Source organism: Scylla paramamosain, chromosome 14 (genome assembly GCF_035594125.1).
Source record: "Scylla paramamosain isolate STU-SP2022 chromosome 14, ASM3559412v1, whole genome shotgun sequence".
In the NCBI taxonomy this organism is placed as follows: Eukaryota; Metazoa; Arthropoda; class Malacostraca; order Decapoda; family Portunidae; genus Scylla; species Scylla paramamosain.
This window is the reverse complement of record NC_087164.1, coordinates 5303873-5331798: the sequence shown is the minus strand read 5'-3', so window position 1 is coordinate 5331798 and position 27926 is coordinate 5303873. Positions and strand designations below refer to the sequence as shown.

At 39.3% G+C, this 27926-nt stretch overlaps 1 protein-coding gene across 2 annotated transcripts; it reads left to right on the top strand.

The window, feature by feature from the left end:
* The first annotated feature begins 248 nt into the window (after positions 1-248).
* On the top strand, positions 249-27147 carry LOC135106786 (small ribosomal subunit protein bS6m-like). 2 transcript variants are annotated; one of them, XM_064016093.1, is made up of 4 exons: positions 249-453; positions 8325-8464; positions 18110-18271; positions 26967-27147. In XM_064016093.1, the coding sequence occupies exons 1-4, from the start codon at positions 352-354 to the stop codon at positions 27067-27069; spliced, it is 507 nt and encodes a 168-aa protein (XP_063872163.1). In that variant the 5' UTR covers positions 249-351; the 3' UTR covers positions 27070-27147. The 2 variants fall into 2 exon arrangements, with proteins under 2 accessions (XP_063872163.1, XP_063872164.1); XM_064016094.1 differs by lacking the exon at positions 249-453 and adding an exon at positions 6898-7118.
* Positions 27148-27926: the final 779 nt, after the last annotated feature.

Below are 27926 nucleotides of genomic sequence, written 5' to 3'. Positions count from 1 at the left end.
GAACTTTATCAGCCTTGGTATTGGTAACGGTCTATACGTGATTATGGTAGCTGCTGAAAATATATGGCGTTCAGTGATGGCTATAATACAGAAAATAGATAGATGTATTGGCTGTTATGGTAACTCCAGCTACTGCTGGTTCAGCTTAACCGAGGCTCGATACCCCTTTAATTCGAGGCCCCGAAGTGTCGCAAGATAAGGTGCGTGAACTTCGAAAGTGACAGTGAGAGCGAGAGCCGTCCACCTCCACGTCCCAGTCCGTGTTATGCCCACGTATGTACAGGCCGCGGAACCAGATGCAGGCTGAGTTCCCCACGTGCAGTCGTGACGCCCTCCACTTAATTGTGCTGAATGTACTGCTTTATCTTGCCAAATAAGTTGGCAAATTGGAATACTGCTTCCTTCTTGGTTTCGGGTACGTTAGTGGAGGCATCACCAATTGAGTTTGAAAAGGTATGGTTAGCTTGTATTTGACTTGATACTCAGATTTGCTTGATAAATATTATACGGATGTAATTGTCTTCAACAAGGAAGAATTTATAGTTTATGGGCTGTTAACCTCTGCAACATATTACATAAAGGGTTATGTGATCAAAATTTACAGCTAACAGATTTGTACAGATAGTTCTTAAGTTGTCACTAGTAGTAGGGCGTATGCGTACTTTAACATAGTATAATAAACAAAAGTGGACTTTAGTATCTAGTATGGATGCAATGTCGTACCTGTAACAGATTATTGAGAGGTATTTTTCTGCAAATTTGAAATTTATTGGTTAATCCTAAGTCCTTGTCCTATACAATAACGAAACTCACGTACGTTATAGGAGAATTTGTGGCCTTGCCATAAAGGTAAAAATCTTAGCAGGGCGGTATCTAGTATAGGTGCAATACCTCTGAGAAGTTTCGCAATTTTTTCAAAGTTCAGCCAGCTCCTCACCGCACGAGAGTTGATAAAGAAATGACTTTCCATTGTTTTTAACTGGGAATTATGGGTAGCAGCGCAGTACGATTTGTAATTATCCATAGATCCTTGTGCCAATCACGTGCCACCATTGTTAAGCTCACCAATTACAAGTTTCCACCGAAGGTTCACTTATAAGCTCTCGTTTGTTTTAGAGACGCATCAAGCATTCAGGAGAAGGCCGACCGTCATTTTTCAACATGCCAACCAACGAAAACAGAACCCTCGCGATCGTCTTCCCTTTCTCTTGTGAAGACTGTTACCGCCAACAGTGGTGTTGGCGATTATGAAAGTAACGATGGAAGAAATAGGTATAAAGACAAAACAAATATGTATGCTAAATAACATGTTTTGTGTTATGAGAGTTAAAGTGAACTAGTATATTAAGTTCTAGTGCTATGAAAGTTGAGTAAATGAGAGATAATGAAACTAAGAATGAGAGGGGTGAAGTTGTAAGGTGTAGCTACATTGTGGTAGTGAGGCTCGTGTTTACTGGGAAAAGCGTTGACGCAGCAGTGAAGCGAGATAAGGAGGGATAGTGACATAAGGGAGTGAACTACCGCTGACCTAAGGGTAAGATGGGCAGGCGTGAGGCGCCGAGGGCCAGCATGGACGAAGCTCGGAGGGACAGATCCCTTTGTACCGCCTCAGCGTTCGGGTGTGACTACTTCAGGAAAGATCGGACCACTACAATATAGACGCAGGTGTTGCTTGGCGACAGGCCTCCTTAAGACACCAAACACCCGAGTTCCGAGAGGTCGATTGCCCTAGTTGACATAATCCATGATTAGTCATGCCTCATGTTGATACAGCACTTAATGGTTAGTAGTACTACGCACGTCTTATGTTTATTATGTATGTCTTCAGGTTTGACTGAATGCAATAAACGATTCGCGTCCCCGTGTGGGTCTAAAATCCTTTAGCTGCCTTCGGGCAGCTACAAAGATTGCCACTTGTCCTACCGGGATCTTGAATGCACTTCTTACAAGGACTATGAAGACTTACTGAACCTTGTAGTGAAACATGACTTATTGCCTGAGAAAAAATGCTAAAAATGTGGAAAATAATGCCGTACAGGTATGCGCAGAAAAGCAATTGGATGTGACAAGACTTTCACAAAGGGTAAAAAGCCAGGGAAACAGTGTAATTTATTAGTAAATATATAAGGGCACTTAGTTGGAGAAAAGCCATATTGACAATGAAATAAAATTGCGATTTGTGAATTTGCTTGTACAGAATTTTTTCTCAAAGTAACCCGGAATGAACTCCAAATGAGTGACAAAAGTACCTGTGACTGGGCGAGTATTGCTCAAGACGTTTTGGTTGCCTGGTGCACTGGACAGGAGAAAAAGATTGGCAGCGTTGTATTGTCGAGATAGACGAATCCGAGTTCGGGAAAAGGAAATATAACGTGGGACGAGTACGCAGTTGAAGGACAATGGGTGTTTAGTGGTTTCTGCAGGAAAACACGGTCTTGTTTTATGGTGCCTATGGAAGAAAGAGACAAATACACTCACCACTATAATAAAAGACTATATTAGTTGGGACAACAATCGTTAGTGACTGCTGGAAAGCGTACGAGTGCTATGAGAGTAAGGAGTTTGAACACCTAACCACTCCTACAATTTCGTTAACCCCAAAGAAACTGCTGCGCACACAATTGAACGGCAGTGGAAGGAAGTGAAACGGAAAGTGTCAATGTTCGGCAGGAAGAAGAGTCACTTCGTGGCTTATTCACCAAGAGCAATATTCTAGATGTGCCTTTCAGTTCAAGGAAACTACCAAACTGTACCCACCTCCATTTCCTTGAAAATGCAACCGGCCAGGGGCAAAAAAAAAAAAATATATAAGAAAAAAGGCCATTAAGGTTACAATGCATAAGTTTTTAGTCAAGTTGTCATTCTTTAATATGCAACGAGGACCGATGAGCTTATAATGTACGGTTTGACAAGTCACTGTATGGCGGGGTTTCCAGTAACAAAACACACGTAATTAAATATTCATTAAAGTATCACGCCGTGGATATAAAAAAAAATAAACAACTTTACTATTACGTATTTTACGACATAACCAAATTTTAATTAAGTATTCATTAAAGTATCACGCCGTGGATATAGAAAAAATAAACAACTTTACTATTACGTATTTTACGACATAACCAAATTCTGTCTTTCTCACGTTTTTTCGTAGACGGCCAACCTTTCAGGGGGTACACAGTACACACAGGAAAGCCACAGAACGTCTGACTTTGATTCCTCTGAAATTTATAATTGGGGCAGAGCAAACTTGGTATTGTTCAGTGCCTCAAAAACTCAATTCCTCTATCAACTCGACACAATCTTCCAGATAGTTATCCCCTCTTCTTCAATGACATTCAACTGCCCCCAACCCTTTATTACACTGAACATCTTCGGTCTGTCCTTTACTTATAATCTAAATTGTAAACTTCACATCTCATCTCTAGCTAAAACAACTTCTATGAAGTTAAGTGTTCTGAGTCGTCTCCGCCAGTTTTCTCACCTTCCTCCTCCTCCTCCTCCTCCTCCCAACCCCCTGCAAACTCTACAAGGACCTTATCCGCCTATGTGTGTGAGGGGGTGTTCCACTCATACCGCTCTTTTAGACAGGGTGAAATCAGAAGCTTTTCGTTTTATCAGGAGTTTTCGTTTTTTTAACTCCTGTAACTCTTCAGCCTATCTCTCATCGCCGCAGTGTTGCATCTCTTGCTATCTTCTGCCAATATTTCCATGCTAACTGCTCTTATGATGTTGCTAACTACATACCTCCCCTTCTCCCGCAGCCTCACTGCACTAAAGTTTCTTCTTTCTCTCACTCCTGTTTTGTCCACCTCTCTAATACAAGACTTAACCAGTATTCTCAATCATTCATTCCTTTTTCTGGTAAACTCTGGAACTCCCTGCCTGCTTCTGTATTTTGTCTTGCCTATGACTTGAACTCTTTCAGAATGGAGATTTCAAGACGCATCTTTTAATTTTCGACGACCGCATTTGACTCTCTGTGGACCGGCATCACAGGGGATCTCTTTTTTTATTATAATTTTGTTACCCTTGGCTGGTGCCCTTCCTACATAAAAAAAAAAAAAAAATTTAAATGGACATGGAAGTTGTTGATTTTTGTGGATAGTCTTTAAAATAATATTTGCCATGTGCCACGTTCCTTTAAATGACTTGCCATCACAAGTTACTAATAATGATTGTAAACATTCAATTATGGTTTTACTTTTTTACCTGCACCGGCGCCTTCTTACTGCAATGTCGCCACCAACGAAATGTCTCTGCTTATAGGGAAAGCAGCGTTGCCAACGATATTCGAACGAACGTTGGGTGAATTAGTAAATTACTTCTGCGGAGGCAAGGTTGGGGCCAGGGGAGGGGTATTGCAGCTCCCCCAGCTAGGAGTTCGGGAGAAGTCTAGGTCAAAATGATTTATGGAGGGAGAGGGCGCAATACCCTCCCCGCTAGTAGGTTTAGGAGATGACTAGGTTAGGATAGTTTTACCGGGGAGTGGGTAAAGGTTAGGTTAGGTTGTTAAGTTAGGTCTTTTGAGTGTGGGCTGTGCTCCTCCTTCATCTAGAAGAATGCCCCTCCACTCGTGTGAGGTGGTGTACACATTTTTGCACATTTTTCGAGGTTAAGACGTATCAAACAATTAATGATTGTTCACGAGGCACAGTGGTTCAGGCAAGGTGTCTTCCTCTTGTTCAAGCACATAAACATGATCCCTAACCGCGGTCTTATTAGTCGTATATTTTTCGAAAATAATTGTTCACACTACCATTATACATATAAAAATCCTTGTACAATATTTCGTATTTTCTTGTACATATCCTATAAGCATTCCCCCCTAAGATGTGTTAATATTGAACCGAAACGGTAGTTTGTCACTGACTGAACCATGATATGGTCTCGCTTCTGCCGCTATAGTACTCAAGAAACACAGCTCCTGCCTCACACTACACACCACAACTTCCTATAAGTATTTATATGCAATAAGGTATATTTGATGATTGTGTTTGTGACTTCTTTTTTTTTCTTTTCTCTTCTTTTTCTTACTTTTCTTTCATTTTTCCTTTCATTTATTTTTATTTTCTTATTTTTCCTTTCACTTTTTTTCATTTTTTTCGTCTCTCTCTCTCTCTCTCTCTCTCTCTCTCTCTCTCTCTCTCTCTCTCTCTCTCTCTCTCTCTCTCTCTCTCTCTCTCTCTCGCTCTACTTAAACTAGTGACATGTGGTACAAAATGCTAAAGGTCTAAGACCATGTTGTACATGTAAAGTTCAGGCCTATCTATGGCAACCAAAAAAACGTAATATATACAAAAAGTAGATATTAATTATAATAAGAAATTAAATATAATAATAATAGTATATAATAAAAATCATAATTCTAATACTATACTAATACTACTACAAACAATATTAAAACAATAGTAGCATTAGTAATAATGATTATGATAATAATTTAAGTATCACTGTCCACGAGGACATTGTTATTCCATTATCACTTCACACAATCACTTCAACCACTCATTCACGCCTCTCTTGTACGCCTGGAAGCATGTAGAGTGGTGTAAGTGTGTGGACTGCACCAGCCGGTTCCACATGCAGCTGTACCGAGGGAGGAAGGAGCGGGGGTGACTTTCAGTCCTTGCAGAGGGCACAGCTACAGTGAGGTGGTGGTCACTTTGGCCGGTGGTGCGGGTGTCGTGTGTAGGGACAGTGAAGGAGGCAGGCGTAGCGGCGCCAGGTGTGGCGTCTGTTGCCAGAGGGTCATGTACATGACGTACAGGTCCGCCACGTCCCGCCGCTGTTGTAGGGGTTGGAAGCGGTGTTGTTGGTCCTGGTCCCTTATGTGAACCATCCTTTGTGCTCTGGCCTGGATCCTGTCAACCCTGGCAAGGTAGGAAGGTGGGTAGGAGGACCAGGTCAGGGGCGCATACTCCATCACGGGGCTGACCTGGGACCGATGGAGGGACGCTATCTCCCGAGCGTCGAGAATCTTCCCGACACGTCGGACACACGTACTTCCACGTCGCATCCCTGGCGACCTTCTTTACGTGGGTGGTGAAGGTTAGACCTGCGTCGACCTCCACCCTTATGACGGAGATGGACTGCTGGAAAAGCAATCTCCTACATTCAAGGAAGGTAGCTGGGGGATGGGCGTCTTCCAGCCGCCTAGAGATGTGCAGGACTTGAGTCTTCTCAGAGGCGAGGATTATTTACCAGCGCCTGCTCCAGGATGTGATGCTATGCAGGACAGCGTTGATTCTATCTACCGTGTCCTGCCGGTAATTCGTGTCGTAGGTGAAGGTGAGGTTACAGTCGTCTGCATACGCCTGAGCCTCGGGGACCAGTTGCAGGATGTTCGTTGAAGTATACACACCACAACAGAGGCCCGAGGACACTGCCCTGAGGTGTTGACAGGCTGTTGGGAGGACGAGTGGCCGTTGACTACTGTGTGAAGGGTTCTGCCGTGAAGATAGTCCTAATCTTGGCTATCACTCCCATGTGCCACACCCTGTCGAAGGCGCCAGCTCTCTCTCTCTCTCTCTCTCTCTCTCTCTCTCTCTCTCTCTCTCTCTCTCTCTCTCTCTCTCTCTCTCTCTCTCTCTCTCTTCCAGATCATCTTTGCACACACACACACCAGTATATTCATCTCTGTTCATACAACCAATCTTTAATTTCCGTACCTTCGAACAAAGGAAGAACAGCCTTTTGTAGCCTTATTTCCTAGTGTCACCCTCGTAATGAGGAGATCGATAATCCTCTTAACATCATTTAACCCACAATGATGGAATCCGTATCCTTATTCACACACACACACACACACACATGCGTAGGTGTTTGTGAATACAAATTTCGTCTTTGTAACGATACAGCTAAGTTTCTTTAAAATTAGAGATCCTTTTTTTCCAGTATAGCGTATATTTTGCATATTATTTCTTTTCTGTTTTAATGAATTGCTGTGAAAGTGGCGAGTTTAGATGTAGTATTTGGATGTGTGCGTTGGTTGGTGTGAATGGCAGACGGCGCACCGTGGCGAGGCGGTACTCGGCTCACAACAGTCAGTGCAGGACGCAAACCGGAGAGGCATGGCGAAGTTATTCGAGTTGTCTCTCATTGTGAAGCACTTGCCTAAGGTATGTTGTAAGACTATTGTGCTACAGAATACTAAAGTGAAGGGTGGCCCTTGTACTTACAATACAGTCAGGAGGTTGTGTTTTACTTGTTCAGCATGTTGGCGTGTGTGATGCACGGGATATTTGTAACTGGTCAGCTTGCCGGATTCCATTAATAATAATGAATCTATTGATGGACTGCACTTTTTTTTCTCTCTCTCTCTCTCACACATGGACTGGCTTAACCAATAGAATCTATATCCAGTTCAAGATAGGCTGATCCGTGCTATCATTGTCAAGTTTCTAATATTTATTTTCATGCCAGCTTCCTCCAGATACAAAATCCTTCAGAATCTGAATAATTGATGCATAGTGCACCAGAGTTAGTGCATAACATGCATATTTTTGTTAGCTGGTGGCGGAGACAGGAGAGCCGAGTGTGCAAGCGAGGGAAGTGAAACGTGTGTGTGTTTATATTGAGTTGGTGTTGTGATAAATGAGTGTAGTTATTTAGTCAGCAAGTCCTTACCAATATCATCGTGTAGAAATTTTATTCTCGTATGTTTTGTCAGATGAACTAGATTGGCAAATTAAGAAGTACATAAATATAAACAATTCTATTATATTGAAGTCCATCCCTGGTAAGGTTCTTTATGTTAAGTTTGATAAAATTTTAAAACGCCCTTAATTGTTTGATCATTAGGAGACTGTTAGGTGGCAGTTAGACCTCTGTGGCAAATGTGGGCATTATGTAATGGAGTGCAGGTGAGGCACTGTAAGTTCCACTTTGACCATCATGAGCATAGCCTATTAATTTGGTTAAAAGTAAACTAATTTCCTGATGAGCAGTTGTCAATAACTCAAAATGGTTATAATTTTGTCTTAAAATTAATAGGATGCAGTTTACCTTTCATATTTAGTATACAATTGCCACTTTGTTTTTGGCTTGAAGAAGAATAGTTGATATGGCAATGATCTGAAACAAATAGATATTGCTGCAAAAATGTTTGCTAATCAATAACAAAAGGAATATCATACAAAATATGTAAGACTGAATTATGGATGTGTTAGCATGCCTAATAATTATAACCTCTGCATAATTTTAAAATTACTATGAAGTCATATGAAGTTTTATTTCAGTATCAAAATAACTGAAGTGGAAATATGCTTTACATTTTTTTTTTTTTTGCTGGTGATTTCATATAACAAAACTTCCTGACATTCCAGAATAGTACAGTGGCAGTAGTAAAGAGAATTGCAGAATCTATCCTAGATGAAGGTGGATTTGTAAGCAAGATAGAGAGTTTGGGTGCAAGAGAGCTTCCTTACAGAATGAGAGCTCATGGTCAGCTGCATTCAAAAGGAAGGTTAGTACCATAGTACGCATTATCGCGATGATATATCGCAATAATGATATCTGCTTATCGGTTATCTGATAATTATTTTTCATACATTATCGATTCTTCAGTATTGGCGATACTTTTTGTTCCAAACTAGCGATAATTGATCATGTTTAGTTTTGGAACATGAGCATGTTGAAGTTTTCAACTTTCAAAATCAAATATAGTTATTTTACTTAAAACAATACTTTTCATTATTGAAGAGACATGATAAACATTGAATCTAAAGTTTTCCAAGATTTCTCTTAAGTTTTCTAAGATAAAGATAAAAATAAAGATTTGGGTTTTATCATTTTTTTTTTTTTTTTTTATTTAAAAACTACCAATATTGTTATCACTAGTATCGGATTTTTTTTATTTATTGGCAATTATTGATTATCGGTTATTGTGAATGAGGTTATTGTTGTCAATTTATTGGTTATCATGGTATTTTTTTTCATTGTCGTGTCTAGCTATGGTTAGGAAATCTTATTTGTGTACTGAAGGAAGGGTACAGTGGCATGAACTTTTTATGTAGGAAGGACACTGGCGAAGGGCAACAAAAATCCAATAAAAAAAAAAATCCACAGAGATGCCAATCCCTGAATAGGGTCCAAAGCACTAGTCAAAAATTAAAGGATAAGTGTCTTGAAACCTCCCTCTTGAAGGAGTTCAAGTGATGCAAAGGTGGAAATACAGAAGCAGGCAGGGAGTTCCAGGGTTTACTAGAGAAAGGGATGAATTATTGAGAATACTGGTTAACTCTTGTATTAGAGAGGTGGACAGAATAGGGATGAAAGAAAAAAAGAAAGTCTAGTGCACCAAGGCCACAGGAGGAGGGGAGGCATGCAGTTAGTGAGTTCAGAAGAGTATTTAACATGAAAATAGCGACAGAAGATAGCAAGAGATGCAATATTGCAACGATGAGAAAGAAGCTGAAGACAGTCAGTTAGAGGAGAGGAGTTGATGAGACAAAAAGCTTTTGATTCCACCCTGTTCAGAAGAGCAGTATGAATGGAACTCCCCACAGACGTGTGAAGTATACTCCACATATGGACAGATAAGGCCCTTGTACAGAGTTAGCAGCTGGGGGGATGAGAAAAATTAGTGGAGACATCTCAAAATGCTTAACTTCATAGAAGATGAGATGTGAAGCATCTGAGATGCTTCACATCTCATAGAGATAAGATGAGAAGTTTCCATTTCAGATTATGTGTAAAGGACCAACTGAGGATGTTCAGTGTAGAAGAAGTGGACAGTTGAGTGTCAGTGAAGAAGAGGGGATGGTTGTCTGGAAGGTTGTGTCGAGTTGAGTTGCGGTTGGAGGAATCGAGTTTTTGAGGCAATTATTTTATTATTTTTTTTTTTTATATATATATGTAGGAAGGACACTGGCCAAGGACAACAAAAATCCAATTAAAAAAGAATGCCCACTGAGATGCCAGTCCCATAAAAGGGTCAAAGCAGTGGTCAAAAATTGATGAATAAGTGTCTTAAAACCTCCCTCTTGAAGGAATTCAAGTCACAGGAAGGTGGAAATACAGAAGCAGGCAGGGAGTTCCAGAGTTTACCAGAGAAAGGGATGAATGATTGAGAATACTGGTTAACTCTTGCGTTAGAGAGGTAGACAGAATAGGGGTGAGAGAAAGAAGAAAGTTTTGTGCAGCGAGGCTGCGGGAGGAGGGGAGACATGCAGTTAGCAAGATCAGAAGAGCAGTTAGCATGAAAATAGCAGTAGAAGACAGCTAGAGATGCAACATTGCAGCGGTGAGAGAGAGGCTGAAGACAGTTAGTTAGAGGAGAGGAGTTGATGAGACGAAAAGCTTTTGATTCCACCCTGTCTAGAAGAGCAATATGAGTGGAACCCCCCAGACATGTGAAGCATACTCCATACATGGACAGATAAGGCCCTTGTACAAAGTTAACAGCTGGGGGGTGAGAAGAACTGGCGGAGACAACTCAGAACTCCTAACTTCATAGAAGCTGTTTTAGCTAGAGATGGTATATGAAGTTTCCAGTTCAGATTATAAGTAAAGGACAGGCTGAGGATGTTCAGTGTAGAAGAGGGGGACAGTTGAGTGTCATTGAAGAAGAGGGGATAGTTGTCTGGAAGGTTGTATCGAGTTGATAGATGGAGGAATTGAGATTTTGAGGCATTGAACAATACCAAATTTGCTCTGCCCCAATCAGAAATTTTAGAAAGATCAGAAGTCAAGCGTTCTGTGGCTTCCTTGCGTGAAACGTTTACCTCCTGAAGGGTTGGACATCTATGAAAAGACGTGGAAAAGTGCAGGGTGGTATCATCAGTGTAGGAGTGGATAGGACGAGAAGTTTGGTTTAGAAGATCATTAATGAATAATAAGAAGTGGGTGGGTGACAGGACAGAACCCTGAGGAACACCACTGTTAATATTTATTTCTTTATTTGAGATGGGATGATGAAGAGGAAGAATGCTGGTGAGGGTGTGAAGATTAGGTTGAGAAAGCTGAATGCCAGCTCTTCAGTTGAGATACCTCTTAGAATTGCAAGTGTAATCTGTTTTGACGTCCCTGCAATGGATTAATTACAGACAAGGTGGTTACACATACGCATGTACATGCGCGCACATGCATATGCAAATACACACACACACACGCACACACACACACACACACACACACACACACACACACACACACACGTGTTAGCATGCTCAGCTCACAACCAAGAAGGCCCAGATTCGATTCCCGGGCACAGCAAGGCAAATGGGTGAGCCTCTCAATGTGTAGCCCCTGTTCACCTAGCAGCAAGTAGGTATGGGATGTAACCCGAGGGGTTGTGATCTCGCTGTCCCGGTGTGTGGTGTGTGAGTGGTCTCAGTCCTACCCAAAGATCAGTCATTTTGAGCTCTGAGCTCTTTCCATAGGGGAACAGCTGGCTGGGTGACCAGCAGATGACTGTAGGTGAAACACACACACACACACACACACACACACACACACACACGTAAAGCCATAGAGTATGTACATATCTCTAATCCTTGCAAGTCATAGGAGATGACAAATAGTGATGGGGCAAGCGAGTCATAGGAGATGACAAATAGTGATGGGGCAAGAGGGCTGGGACTCTTCCTCCTTGATATGTTCTATAATGAAATGTCATAAGATAAAAGTTAAAAATCAAGTATCTGGAATACCATTATCTGGAAACCCCCTCCACCCCCTTTTTTATAGATTATTTATTTTTGTGCTAGTAGTAAACAGAAGCAGGTGCAATAAAATCATAGATGTATGTTTTGTGTTATTCAAAATTATCATAAATAGGTATGTATTTTTATAAAATTTATGCATTTCTTTAAGTACAACACTGAACCAACATACAAGGACACTGATAGGTAGATCCAAGGGTGTGCCTCATCTCCCAAGGGTTACTAATTTGTTAGGTGCCCCTCTTTTGATCTTCATTCTCTTGTCATTCATCCATACTGAGCATTAGTACTTCATACTTATAGTGTCAAAGAAATTGCTAAAGGCTCAAGAGAAGCCTAGCAGTATAGCTTATAAAGTATTACAGTTGCACATTTCATCTGAGATTCCTGCATTGTTATTTATTTATTCATGTATGATAAAATCTTTATGCACTCGTACCTGGCTAAGTCATCAGAATGGATCTTAACAAAGCTTAACCCTACAGTAGTATGTGTGTGTGTGTGTGTGTGTGTGTGTGTGTGTATGTAACTTTTATACATTTTAATGTTGATCAGTGGAATGTCTGGTATGTATTTTCCATGCATGTTCTGCACTTGTGATATTGTATTCATGGCCACCACTGAATAACTCTGTAGGTGGATGGGAAATATGCTACCACATTTGGTGCGACTTTACCAAAGGGTATATCAGTGTCTTCAACCATACCTGTGACATTGCTATAATGGCATATGGGGAGCTGGAGTGACTGTTAGCAGGAAGGTGTTTTTTAGGGTTGGTAGAAAGTGGAAGGATGACATGGCAGGAGTATTTGTGTAGAACATCTTGTGACTTTAAAATTTATTAAAGACTGAATTACATAATTAAAAACTGAATTATATACAATACTTAATATGTGCATATTGTGTATGTAAATTCATACTCAATCATAAAACTGTAATCTGCATGTGGTGCTGGAAACTTTAATTGCTTGGAATGAAAAAGAAAATCACACTTTAGAAATGTTCCATTTTTCTTTGTTTTCTAATAGTATTTAGTAAGCATGATGGCTTGCCAAGATAAACTTCTAAGATGACAGAGATGGCAAGTACATACATACATACATAGCCTAAAACACAGATATTTAATCAAGGAGAAATGAACATTTTATGTTCCCATAAAATGTGGTGGTCTAGTGCATATAATTTGTTACTCCATTACCAGCATAGCACTCCAAGGTGAATTGACAGTTAGTTAAGTAAATGTTGGAGGCTGCTTCTCTACTACAATAATTATTTAAAAACAGGTGGACAACATTTTTTCAAGGTATACCATAAATTACTAATTTTCTGGCCATAAATCAAGGATCAACCTAAACACAGGGAAATATATCAAACAAGAAACAAAGTATGTGAGAACCAGATAGGAAGAAAGGACTTTGAGAAAGACATTTGATACTATTCTGAAAGGAGAAGTCTCTGCACTCTTGTTTCTTTCAATTTATTTGGAAGCTAAGCTCATCATGGATGATTTGATAAACAAAAACATAACTAATCTGCAGAGAACAAGCTACCTCATCAATGACAGTTTGTTGGTTCACCATTACCATCTCTTGAGCTAGCTGAATCTTTTCATCAATGGTGGAGGTTAACAGACATCCTGCTCCCTCTTCATGTATCATACTTGTCTGGCCACTTTCAAACTTCTCAGTCCATTCATACACACTTCTACACAGTAGTGCAGTGTCCCCATATTGTGCTACAAGCTTCCGATAAATTTCATCCCTTGACACACATTCCGACCAGAGAAATCAGATCACTTCTCTTTGTTCTTCCTTCCTGCACACTGCCAGCAGAGTGGCCATGTTTACATTACAAAGCAGTGATTCTCAAAATCTGCACTGCAGAGTACTTCATTTGCCAAGTGTACCGCATAATGTTTATGGATGGGTACGCACTACACTGACTATAGAGTTGGTGCACTGTCAAAGTCCAAGATATATCATTAGTAAAGCAATAAAGTTTGAGAACCCCCAGAAAGAAAAAAATGGTGCTATTAGGCTCAAACTTTAATCACATGACCACAATAGTACCAACTACAAGCACGCATGTGCAGAAGGCAGTGTGACAAAAATAAAGTTATGGATATTTTTTTTCTCGTATGTATTAAAAAACAAAACTGAAAGATTTGTTTGAAAAAGAATAATGAAATATGAGGATGCAACAGAAAAGAACAGAATATTTATAAAGAACTTTGAGAAGCTGTTTTACAAGTGAATAGAAATTTAAACATCCTCAGATTAAGATGAGAGAGATTGACATTTGGAGAAATCAGTACAAAAGGAATTATAGAAAAAGAATCGAGAAAGTAACCAAACCAGATGGAATATCATGGCATAGTTTAAAGAAATTTAGATTACTGATCAAGTCAGTGACATAATAAAGTGCACTGTTTATCCTTAGTATCCAAGTTTCACCATTGATAGTGTTAATTCATTCCTTCAGTATGCACATTTTCCATATTTCATTTAAACAGACTTGATCATCCATTTCTCATCCATGTATTCACCTTTTGTCTTTTCCATAGTGCTATATGGCCTTGATATTTAGCACATTTAAGTTGCTGCTTTAAGTAAATCTAAATCTAATGACTAATTGTAAAAAAAGAAGGAAAAGTTTGGTTTTAGACTCATATAGCTGCTTATTATAGTTAAGATCTGTGAAAAGTAATAAAGAAACATTACACAATATATTTAGTGAAGTTAGAAAAAGAAAAATATTAACAGAGAAACTTTGGAATTAGAAAAGGAAGTTCATATGCCATGAACTTAAGGTACTTCTACACTCATCACCAAAAAAGATGACAAAATTCTCAAGCAGTGTCAGCGAGTGCTTGCCATCCAACTTGTTTGATCTGGTTGTTTGTGTTTAAAATCATCAAAGGCATTGATAATATGGACTGCAGTAAATATTTCAAAACAGACTCTTCAAATTACACGTAAAGAAACGGTTGCAAAATTGTTGGGAAATTCTTCAATTCTCATGAATCAAAAATATTTTTTTTCACCAAGTATTAAACCTATGGAATGGGCTTCCTCGAGACATGATAGACTGCAACACCACAGAGACTTTTAAATGCCGTCTTGATAAATTTCTTGCCTGCAATCCACTGCTAACAATGTTTGTTAATGATTAACTTCCTTGCCTTCAGGAAATGGGGGCACATCATTTCATCCGTTTTCTTTCTTTCCCCAAAAAAATTTCTTTCAGGTTTTTCCTTCTCTAACCTCATGAGGTATTTCTTTCCAACCTGTTTTCCTGTGTGGGTTATGCTTGAGGGAATGGAGGGTGGAGAGAGAGCCTTCTGCTTTCCTGTCCTTTTCTTTTACTATCATCTTAGTAGTCCTAGGTCAGGTCACCTCGTGAGGACCACAAGGTCTGTTGTGGCCCGTTTTTTTTTATATAACTCTATGTAACACTTTTTTTCTTCCAATTCTTTTGCTGTTAGGTGAGAATTACATTCTGTTTCTCTTTTAATAATGTTCTTGGCTCACTGAGGAACTTTCTTTCCTCACCCAGACCTTGCTTTACACTCTGACATAAACAGTGTGGCCACTGTCTCAGAACCTCTTGATCCACCAGTACATACTCCTCTCTCTAACTTCATTAATACTAATTATTTCTTAAATGTTTTTGTTCCTTGGCAAAAGGGAATCAAAGATGCTATTTAGCCACCAGTAATGGGCAGTTTGGTTGCCTTTGGAAGGTGACACATAAAGATTTGCAGCAGTAGCTTGCAGATGGCAACTTGGGAATGCCTGCATGAAAAACATTTCTTTATCACTCAACTGTCAAATCTGTACTATAACTGTTAATGTGTAAGTGTGCCCAAGGCCACTGTCTATCTTGAGTTACCAGGGCAGACATTATCAGTATTCTGCTTTCCCATGAAACTGGATGAAACTATGTAGTTGGATGGTGTGCACTTGCTGACACTGACTGAGAATTTTGTCATCTTTTTTGGCACTGACTGTTGACCGTAAGAAAACCTTTGACAAAGCCCAAGATGAAAGATTATTATGCAAGACAGAAAAAAAAGGATTAAAGGGAACAATGAAAAATTAGATGGACAAGTACCTTAAAGGAAGAGAAAAGAGCAATAAGAGGTGAAAAGTTGTGGGTGGAGAAGTGGAGTATCACAGGAATCAATGTTGGTACTAGTGTTGTTTTCAATACTTGTATATACCTAAATGAGCAAGTAGTGGTGTATGTATTTATCAATCATGCAAGATTATTAAGAAGAGAGAGTTTGTTTGTATTTTTCATAATTATCCCCATTATCTACTACTTCATAGACTTAAAATTCAACATGCTCATGAGGTATGACTTACCCTTCATGAAGCCATGCTGTGAACTCTTTATCAACCTATGTATGCTTGTCTTAATTATTTCTAATGTTCTTCCATTATTTTACTTACAATTGAAGTCAGGCTGACTGGACAGTAGTTCAACACTATCTTATTTCCATTCTTAAAAATTAAACTACCATCACTTGCTTCCACATAAACAACTCTTCTGAATCTAATGATTTCCTAAAGATATCAACCAGTGGTTCTCTCTTTGCATTCTTTTAGTACTTGGAGATATGTTTCAGTTTACTTTTGTTATTTAAAGTTCTCAGTCTGTCAGTCTCCTGTTCCACTAGCTCCTTAGTAAATTGAAATATATATATATATATATATATATATATATATATATATATATATATATATATATATATATATATATATATATATATATATCAGCTTCTCTGTCCTACTTTTCACCACATTCCTAGCCCTCACCTGGCCTTCCCTTTGTGTACATTATCAATCCACTCCTTGGATGTACCTTCCTAATCTTTCAAATTATGTTCTCTAAAGTTAGGTGTCTTGCCTCTGTTTCTGACTTTGGACTCGCTCTCTCACTGCAAACTGAACCTAACTTCAAATTTGTCTTTAATACCTAACTGCTCTCCAGCTTCTTCTTGTGTTAGTTTAATTTATGTTTTGTTAGATCTAAACCTAGAATATTATCCCCCTTTGTGGATTCCAAGTTATCTGCTTTAAAGAAGTTGTCCTGCTATCAGGTTCCAGTTAATGTTCTTAAAATTAAGATCTAGAACACATACCTGATTATATCTGCTCCATTTGATTTATGTTGCAGTTGGCTGGCACCTTTTTAATGTGCAGTGGCCTATACACTGATCCCAATAACATTGCATTCCTTCCTTGACATCAATCTCTATTTATTCTATGTTATTTATTTTTATACTATTGTTAACACAACCTCTTCTTCCCCCCTCTTCCTGTCCTTGTAAAATAATGTGTAACCTTCTCTTCAAACATATGGGTAATACTCTTGAAACATTGGATCATATTTCTGTTAATGCAATAAATTTATATATTCAGTTAGGTGTTCAACTTAAACCTGGTTTGTCATGCAGACTTTTAGGGGAGTAGACATCTTTAATCATCATTATTCATCAGCATTCAGGGGCAAACTGTGGAACAGTTGAGAGGGTTATCCTCTGTGAAGGCAGCTGGTAGCTAAAGGTCAGACCAGTCAATTGTTTTTGCCTTTATCATGATTTTTTTTTGCTGTCAGCCACCTCAGAATTTTCAAGATTGCTAATAATGTTATCATTGCTACTAAAAAAAAATAAGAACATAACAAAAGTACAAAAGGCTATCTGCCTTATGCAAGGCAGATTGCCTTACTAGGTAGGTTAAGTAGGAGTGGTTGAGGCAAAGTCCTGGCCTGGGCCTGCTATGAGGTCCATCCAAAAATTAGGTATCCAACCTTTGGTAGAAAGACAAAAAGTGACATTTTTTTTTTATATATACCTCTGTCCCTCAAAGTAGGATTCTTGTGACTCCACACATCTAGCAGTCCATCAGTCCTTCCATGAAAGGAAAACGTATGGATAAGAATATTTCTCTCACTAGCTGTTTGCTGCGTAATTGTGTGGTACAATTTTTGGCTCACAACCTCAAAGTTGCAACTTTAATTTTAGATCATGACAGTTCCTTAGTAGGAGCAATATGTTGCTTTGTAACTGCTGGTAATACTATAACTCCTGATCTTTTAATTTTTTTTTTTTCATTATTATTTTCTGGTTGTACAGCAAATGACATACAATAATTCTTGTTTTCTTGGACTGCCATGAAAAACTGGAACCATGAGAGTTGATTCTTTGGATGTTAGGGGATGAGTGTAATAGTGTATGGTAAGTACGAGTAAAATAGTAAGTATGTTGGAATTAAGAGGAAGTTAAAAGGTATAGATATAATATTTTACAATAATATAAAATGTATAGATATAATATTTTACAATAATATAAAATGTATAGATATAATATTTTACAATAATATTTTATAATGAGTAAGACCACTTTAGAAGCTGATGGCATTTTTTTTTTTCCTCTCCAGCTATTTCTTACTTGACTTTGTGGCTCCACCAATAAAGATAGCTGACATTACGGACAACTTCAAGCGAGATGTTGATCTAATAAGACCTGTGGTATTTAATAAAGAAGATCCATTACCAATAACCTGTACTCTTCATCAAGAAATCAAACCTCCAGCTTACAGGTATGTTTTCTTAAACATTAGAAACTAGGAGACTGAGTGAATAGATGTTAAAAATCTGAGAGAGAGAGAGAGAGAGAGAGAGAGAGAGAGTACATGCTGTAGATGTTTAGACAGAAGGTGGATTTATTATGATAATTCTTTAAAAAAGATAAAATCACAAACTTGTTTTATGCAACCACAAATCTAAACTTTTGCAAAAGCTTCTGGAATCTCAAATTTTGAAAATATTTTAGATTGCACATCCGTATAAGTAAATAATTTGTGTCTTTCAGTGTCATGGCATTAGTTACATTTCAATTGGGGTGTTCACAAAGGTCTGGAAAACTACCAGATTCACCAGCCAACTTAATTTAGTAAAAAAATTGGTATGCTGGTAAAAAAAATCTTTACATCATGTGTGTGTTATGTAACTAATAAAATATTAGGAACTTCTTAGGCACCACCATCAAGCAGAGGGCAAGAAATATGGCAAAATAAGCTAAATGTTATGTATATTATCTCGGATTTGGGATGTATCATCACCTTGGGACTTTTTCCTCTAAGTACAAGTTTACTTTACCAATTTAAGTTATAGAGTTAACATACAACTTTATATATCCTGACATGTATGAAAGAGACAACCATGTTTTGATGCCAAACTTAGCAGGACACTGGTGAAGATTGTCTGTTGACATTGCATCCCCCAATGCCTTCTTTAAGTTGCCGCTTGCCTATTTACATCATGTCTCCCAATGTCTTACCTGACGTGACACTTTCTTCTTTGTTCATGCAGTCAACCACAGCACATGTATAGACTGAGGCTTTATAATGCCACTGCAAATTCAAAACTCCTGCCTCAGTTTTTTTATTGCTGCCTGATAGCGGCCAGTTCTCTCATCTAAGCACAGTGTCCCTGTGGCACAAATAATACTTACTCAGTTCTTTTCAGGATTTGCCTAATAAGAGATTAGTCCTTGTAGAAACCAGTAGAAAATGCTTCAAACTAAATATGTCACAGGAGACTAAAAATAAATGTAAACACACCTAGATGCAAGTACTCAGCTCATAGTCACTGTTCTGTAGAGTGTGCATCTCCAGGTCTCATGGATACTGTGAGCATGAACACTAGAATTAATGTTTTGTAGGATGTAGGTGCAATACTTCAGTATGTATCATGAGGGACAGTTTTAGAATATGCATCTCTAGAGAACTACATTAAACTACATTAAAACAACAACTGATTACCGGCAACTCAGACCATTGTGAATGCCCCAATTAGGGCAAAGCAAATACAATATTGTTCAGTGGCTCAAAAACTCAATTCCTCCATCTATCAGCTTAACACAACCTCCCACATAACTTCTTTTTTTTTTTTTATATATATGTAGGAGGGACACCACCCAAGGGCAACAAAAATCCAATTAAAAAAAAAAAAACACTGAGATGTCAGTCCCCAAACAGGGTTTGAAGCAGTAGTCAAAAATTGAAGGATAAGTGTCATGAAACCTCCTCCTTGAGGAAATTCAAGTCATAGGAAAGTGGAAATACAAAGGCAGGCAGAGAGTTCCAGAGTTTACCAAAGAAAGGGATGAATGAATGAGAATATTGGTTAACTCTTGCATTAGAGAGGTGGACAGAATAGAGATGAGAGAAAGAAAAAAGTCTTGTGCAGCGAAGAGGGGAGGCATGCAGTTAGCAAGATCAGAAGATCAGTTAGCATGAAAATAGCAGTAGAAGATGGCTAGAAATGCAACATTGTGGTGATGAGAAAGACACTGAAGACAGTCAGTTAGAGGAGAGGAGTTGATGAGACAAAAAACTTCTGATTTCACCCTGTCTAAAAAAAAAGCAGTATGAATGGAACCCCCCAGACATATGAAGCATACTCCATACAAGTACGGATAAGGCCCTTGTACAGAGTTAGCAACTGGGCTTGTGAGAAAAATTGGTGGAGACATCACAGAATGCCTAACTTCATAGAAGCTGTTTTAGCTAGAGATGAGATGTGAAGTTTCCATTTCAGATTATAAGTAAAGGACAGACTGAGGATGTTCAGTGTAGAAGAAGGGGACAGTTGAGTGTCACTGAAGAAGAGGGGATAGTTGTCTGGAAGGTTGTGTCGAGTTGATAGATGGAGGAATTGAGTTTTTGAGACATTGAACAATACCAAGTTTGCTCTGCCCCAATCAGAAATTTTAGAGAAATCAGAAGTTGGGTGCTCTGTGGCTTCTCTGCATGAACTGTTTACTTCTTGAAAGGTTAGACATCTACGAAAAGACTTGGAAAAGTTCAGGGTGGTATCATCAGCGTAGAAGTGAATGGGACAAGAAGTTTGGTTTAGAAGCTCATTGATGAATAGTAAGAAGAGTGGGTGACAGGACAGATCCCTGAGGAACACCACTGTTAATAGATTTAGGAGAAAAACAGTGACTGTCTACCACAGCAGGAATAGAATGGTCAGAAAGAAAACTTAAGAAGTTAGAGAGAAGGATAGAAGCCATATGAGGGTAGTTTGGAGATAAAAGCTTTGTTCCATATTCTATATTTGATATGTCCAAGGCAACAGCAAAAGTTTCACCAAAATCTCTAAAATAGGATGACCAAAACTCAATAAGGAAAGTCAGAAGATCACCAGTAGAGAAGCCTTGACGAACCCGTACTGGCGATCAGATAGAAGGTTGTGAAGTGATAGATATTTAAGAATCTTCCTGTTAAGCATAGATTCAAAAACTTTAGAGAGGCAAGAAATTAAAGCAATCGTACAGTAGTTTGAGGGATTAGAATGGTCACCCTTTTTAGGAACAGGCTTGAATGTAGGCAAATTTCCAGCAAGAAGGAAAGGTAGATGTTGACAGACAAAGTTGAAAGAGTTTGACTAGGCATGGTGCAAGCATGGAGGTGCAGTTTTGGAGAACAATAGGAGGGACCCCATCAGGTCCATAAGCCTTCCAAAGGTTTAGGCCAGTGAGGGCATGGAAACCATCATTGTGAAGAATTTTAATAGGTAGCATGAAGTAGTCAGAGGGTGGAGGAGAGGGAGGAACAAGCCCTGAATCATCCAAGGTAGAGTTTTTAGCAAAGATTTGAGTGAAGAGTTCAGCTTTAGAGATAGATGTGATATCAGTGGTGCCATCTGGTTGAAATAAAAAAGGGAAAGAAGAAGAAGCAAAGTTATTGGAGATGTTTTTCGCTAGGTGCCAAAAGTCACAAGGGGAGTTAGATCTTGAAAGATTTTGACACTTTCTATTAATGAAGGAGTTTTTGGCTAGTTGGAGAATAGACTTGGCATGGTTCCGGGCAGAAATATAAAGTGCATGAGATTCTGGTGATGGAAGGCTCAAGTACCTTTTGTGGGGCACCTCTCTATCATTTATAGCACAAGAACTGGCTGTGTTAAACCAAGGTTTGGAAGGTTTAGGTCGAGAAAATGAGTGAGGAATGTACGCCTCCATGCTAGACACTATCATCTCTGTTATGCACTTGGCACACAGAGACAGGTCTCTAACACAGAAGCAGTAGTCATTCCAAGGAATATCAGCAAAATACCTACTCAGGTCCCCCCAAATAGCAGAGGCAAAATGCCAGAGGCACCTCTGCTTAGGGGGATCCTGAGGAGGGATTCGAGTTATAGGACAAGATACAGATATGAGAGTGTGATCGGAGAGGCCCAGCGGAGAAGAGAGGGTAACAGCAGAAGCAGAAGGATTTGAGGTTAGGAAAAGGTCAAGAATGTTGGGCATATCTCTAAGATGGTCAGGAATATGATTAGAGTGTTGCATCAATTGCTCTAGGTCATGGAGGATAGCAAAGTTGAAGGCTAGTTCACCAGGATGGTCATTGAAGGGAGAGGAAAGCCAAAGCTGGTGGTGAACATTGAAGTTTCCAAGAATGATGATCTCCATAAAAGGGAAGAGGGTCAGAATGTGCTCCACTTTGGAAGTTAAGTAGTCAAAGAATTCCATATAGTCAGAGGAGTTAGGTGAGAGGCATACAACACAGATAAATTTAGTTTGAGAGTGACTCTGTAGTCGTACCCAGATAGTGGAAAACTCTGAAGATTCAAGACCATGGACACGAGAGCAGATTAAGTCAATTCACACGTAATTGCAACTTTCAGCTTTGGATTAAAAATTAGGATAGAGAAAGTAGGAGGGAACAGAAAAGGGGGTATTGTCATTTGGCTCAGACACATTTGTTTCAGCAAGGAAAAGAACATGAGATTTAGTAGAAGAGAGGTAGTGTTCTACAGATTGATTCTTCATTGACACTCAGCTGTTCCCTTCTACATTGAACAACCTCAATCTGTCCTTTACTAATAATCTAAACTGGAAGCTTCACATCTTGTCTTTAGCTAAAACAGCTTCTATGAAGTTAGATGCTCTGAGCTGTCTCCACCCATTTTTCTCCCACCTACTCAGATGCTGGGGCCTAATTTGTTCATGTATGGAGCATGATTCACCTATATGGGGGTATCCACTCGTACTATCTTAAGTCCTCTCTTCTAATTGACTGTCTTCAGCCTCTTTCTCATCGCCACAATGCTGCATGTCTTGCAATCTTCTGTCTCTATTTTCACACTAACTGCTCTTCTCATCTTGCCAACTGCATGCTTACCATCCTCCCATGGCCTCACTGTACAAGACTTTCTAATTTCTCTTACCCTATTTTGTCCACTTCTCTAATGCAAGAGTAATCCAGTATTCTAATCATTCATTCCTTTCTATAGTATACTGGAACTCCCTGCCTGCTTATGTATTTCCTCCTTTCTGTGACTTGAACATTTTCAAAAAGAAAAGGGGGATGGTTGAATGTTACTAAAGGAGAATGATAGTAGCCTAGAAGGTTGTTTCATATGGATTTTTTTTTCTTTTTTTTTTCCATGTAGGAGGAACACTGGCCAAGGGCAACAAAAATCCAATAAAAAAAAAAAATGCCAACTGTAATGCCAGTCCCATAAAAGGGTCCAAAGCGGTAGTCAAAAACTGAAGGATAAGTGTCTTGAAACCTCCCTCTTGAAGGAATTCAAGTCATAGGAAGGTGGAAATTCAGAAGCAAGCAGGGAGTTCCAGAGTTTACCAGAGAAAGGGATGAATGATTAAGAATACTGGTTAACTCTTGCATTAGAGAGGTGGACAGAATAGGGGTGAGAGAAAGAAGAAAGTCTTGTGCAGCGAGGCCGCAGGAGGAGGGGAGGCATGCAGTTAGCAAGATCAGAAGAGCAGTTAGCATGAAAATAGCGGTAGAAGACAGCTAGAGATGCAACATTGCGGCGATGAGAGAGAGGCTGAAGACAGTCAGTTAGAGGAGAGGAGTTGATGAGACGAAAAGCTTTTCATTCCACCCTATCTAGAAGAGCAGTATGAGTGGAACCCGCCCCAGACATGTGAAGCATACTCCATACATGGACGGATAAGGCCCTTGTACAGAGTCAGCAGATGGGGGGAGGGAAAAACTGGCGGAGACGTCTCAGAACACCTAAATTCAAAGAAGCTGTTTTAGCTAGAGATGAGATGTGAAGTTTCCAGTTCAGATTATAAGTAAAGGACAGACCAAGGATGTTCATTGTAGAAGAGGGGGACAGTTGAGTGTCACTGAGGAAGACAGGATAGTTGTCTGCAAGGTTGTGTCGAGTTGATAGATGGAGGAGTTGAGTTTTTGAGGCATTGAACAATACCAAGTTTGCTCTGCCCCAATCAGAAATTTTAGAAAGATCAGAAGTCAAGGGTTCTGTGGCTTCCCTGCACGAAATGTTTACTTCCTGAAGGGTTGGACGTCTATGAAAAGACGTGGAAAAGTGCAGGGTGGTATCATCAGCGTAGGAGTGGATAGGACAAGAAGATCATTAATGAATAATAAGAAGAGAGTGGGTGACAGGACAGAACCCTGAGGAACACCACTGTTAATAGATTTAGGAGAAGAACAGTGACCGTCTACCACAGCAGCAATAGAACGGTCAGAAAGGAAACTTGAGATGAAGTTACAGAGAGAAGGATAGAAACCGTAGGAGGACAGTTTGGAAATCAAAGCTTTGTGCCAGACTCTATCAAAAGCTTTTGATATGTCCAAGGCAACAGCAAAAGTTTCACCAAAATCTCTAAAAGAGGATGACCAAGACTCAGTAAGGAAAGCCAGAAGATCACCAGTAGAGCGGCCTTGACGGAACCCATACTGGCGATCAGATAGAAGGTTGTGAAGTGATAGATGCTTAAGAATCTTCCTGTTGAGGATAGATTAAAAAACTTTAGATAGGCAGGAAATTAAAGCAATAGGACGGTAGTTTGAGGGATTAGAACGGTCACCCTTTTTAGGAACAGGTTGAATGTAGGCAAACTTCCAGCAAGAAGGAAAGGTAGATGTTGACAGACAGAGCTGAAACAGTTTGACTAGGCAAGGTGCAAGCACAGAGGTACAGTTTCAGAGAACAATAGGAGGGACTCTATCAGGTCCATAAGCCTTCCGAGAGTTTAGGCCAGCAAGGGCATGGAAAACATCATTGCGAAGAATTTTAATAGGTAGCATGAAGTAGTCAGAGGGTGGAGGAGAGGGAGGAACATGCCCAGAATTATCCAAGGTAGAGTTTTTAGCAAAGGTTTGAGCGAAGAGTTCAGCTTTAGAAATAGATGTGATAGCAGTGGTGCCATCTGGTTGAAATAAAGGAGGGAAAGAAGCAGCAGCAAAGTTATGGGAGATATTTTTGACTAGATGCCAGAAGTCACGAGGGGAGTTAGATCTTGAAAGTTTTTGACACTTTCTGTTAATGAAGGAGTTTTTGGCTAGTTGGAGAACAGACTTGGCATGGTTCCGGGCAGAAATATAAGGTGCATGAGATTCTGGTGATGGAAGGCTTAAATACCTTTTGTGGGCCACCTCTCTATCATGTATAGCACGAGAACAAGCTGTGTTAAACCAAGGTTTGGAAAGTTTAGGTCGAGAAAAAGAGTGGGGAATGTATGTCTCCATGCCAGACACTATCACCTCTGTTATGCGCTCAGCACACAAAGACGGGTCTCTGGCACTGAAGCAGTAGTCATTCCAAGAAAAATCGGCAAAATACCTACTCAGGTCCCCCCAACTAGCAGAGGCAAGATGCTTAGGGGGATCCTGAGGAGGGATTGGAGCAATAGGACAAGATACAGATATGAGATTGTGATTGGAGGAGCCCAGTGGAGAAGAAAGGGTAACAGCATAAGCAGAAGGATTAGAGGTTAGGAAAAGGTCAAGAATGTTGGGCATATCTCCAAGACAGTCAAGAATACGAGTAGGGTGTTGCACCAATTGCTCTAGGTCATGGAGGATAGCAAAGTTGAAGGCTAGTTCACCAGGATGGTCATTGAAGGGAGAGGAAAGCCAAAGCTGGGGGTGAACATTGAAGTCTCCGAGAATGGAGATCTCCACAAAAGGGAAGAGGGTCAGAATGTGCTCCACTTTGGAAGTTAAGTAGTCAAAGAATTTCTTATAGTCAGAGGAGTTAGGTGAGAGGTATACAGCACAGATAAATTTAGTATGAGAGTGACTCTGTAGTCGTAGCCAGATGGTGGAAAACTCGGATGATTCAAGAGTGTGGGCACAAGAGCAGGTTAAGTCATTGTGCACATAAACGCGACATTCAGCTTTGGATCGAAAATGAGGATAGAGAAAATAGGAGGGAACAGAAAAGGGGGTATTGTCATTTGCCTCAGACACCCGAGTTTCAGTGAGGAAAAGAAGATGAGGTTTAGAAGAGGAGAGGTGGTGTTCTACAGATTGAAAATTAGATCTTAGACTGCGAATGCTGCAGAAGTTAATGAAGAAAAAGTTGAGGAGGGTGGCAAGACACTTAGGGTCATTGACAGAAAGGCAGTCCAACCTGGGGACATTTATGGTCCCCTCCCCAGATGGGGACTCGGAGGCTGGTGTAGGAGTCGCCATGATAATTTTGAAATTTTTGAAGGGTGAAGGAATTGAGATTTTAAGGCATTGAACAAAAGATTTGCCCTGCCCTGTTTGGGAGTTATAAAATTATTGGAAATTAGATGTTCTGTAGATTCTCTGCATGAACAACTTAATTCCTGCTAAGTCGGACATCTGATGAAGTTATAATTGCAGAAATCAGGTATATTTGTGAATAGTCTGGAAGACAAAAATAAGATTGTGATGAGATTGAGTTAATGAACTCTCCTGATGTTCATAAAAGATTTTGCATGTTAATGTTTTCTCAGAACATGTTGTCTATAGCTCCCCCTTGTAGTCACAGAAGTTAGGGGACACATGAGGTCAGCTTTGACAGATAATATGCAATCATCTTTCACTAGAAGTCTTGCTGGCCTGGCAACTTCCACTTCAGATCACTCCCATTACAACTTCCCAAACTCCTGGCCACTCTCTCACCTCTATTGCTGCTGCAACCAAAGACTAAGTTAATATCATCTTTGCATCTGGGGTCTCACTGACACCATTATTCTGATATATTACACTGTTTTCTTAACTACAAAAGTATAAATTTTAAACCTAATTTACAAAGAATTTGTTGCAAGCACAGATTATTAAGTGAAATCACATTTGATTGTGCAAGTGACCAGCTCTGATGTTTTACATGGATGCTGGTTGTTAGCAACTAGTCCATTGTAAAATATGCATAACTGTATCAATGGAACCATACTGAAAGTTTTGTATGTTTGAAAGTAAACAACAGCTCATTACATTGGCAATTTCTTATCTTGTACTTTTTATATTGCAGATCTGAAGTTCAAAAGATGATTCAAGAAGCAAAACAAAGAGTACCTATTAGTAAGAGAAAGAGGTTCAAGTTGGTTACTTCTGTTGGTTACAATCCGTTTTGAAGTATCAAGGTATATATGCAATTTAGTTGTCACATACTCTAATGTACAAAGCAATTTTAATAAATGTGGTTAATCCAAGAGGATTTCACTATCATTCAGAATATATAAAGTATTTAACTTTTTATTTGATATGTTGTAGTCCTTTATTTATTTCTAGGCTCCCTCTTTAAAGTGAGATCACACATTTGACATGTCTCAGGTCAGTGATGATGTATTTGATTACTTACCATATTTTTTAGATTTTTTATTTTTGTCAGCTTTTTAAGATGAATATATATACAGTAACACCTCTCTGTATCTGCATAATAGAGGCTCTAACCCTTATGACTTATTCATTTTCACACCTTATCTGCCATCCCCCTTCCTCCCCATTTCTATAAAATAAAGGCAAAATAAACAAACAAAAACAGTACTTCCTTCTTTTATTTAGCAAAGTATACAGTTTTCAATGTTTAAAATATATTTATGCAGTTTATTTTTTGTGTAGACACTAATCACTCTGCAAGATTATAAAGCTTGTATTCGTTAAATGGTACTCTTATTTTTTTCTTTATCAAACATCAAGTTAAATTAATTTTCTTATTTTTTGATGATCCACTCTTATTACTGTATTGATATAAACTGCAGCATTAATTTTTCAAATGGTAGACTTAATTCACTTATTAAACCTTACAACTTAACCATGGTATTTTGAAACATCAAACACATTACAACTTAATCATAGGATTTTTTTTTAAACATCACTCATCCCTCTGAATCATTGGTTTGCTAACCACAACATGGGAGGATATATCAGAGAACTGCTGAAGGTGACCATACTGCTGCTGCAGTCAAGACTCACTTGTTGAAGATTGGGC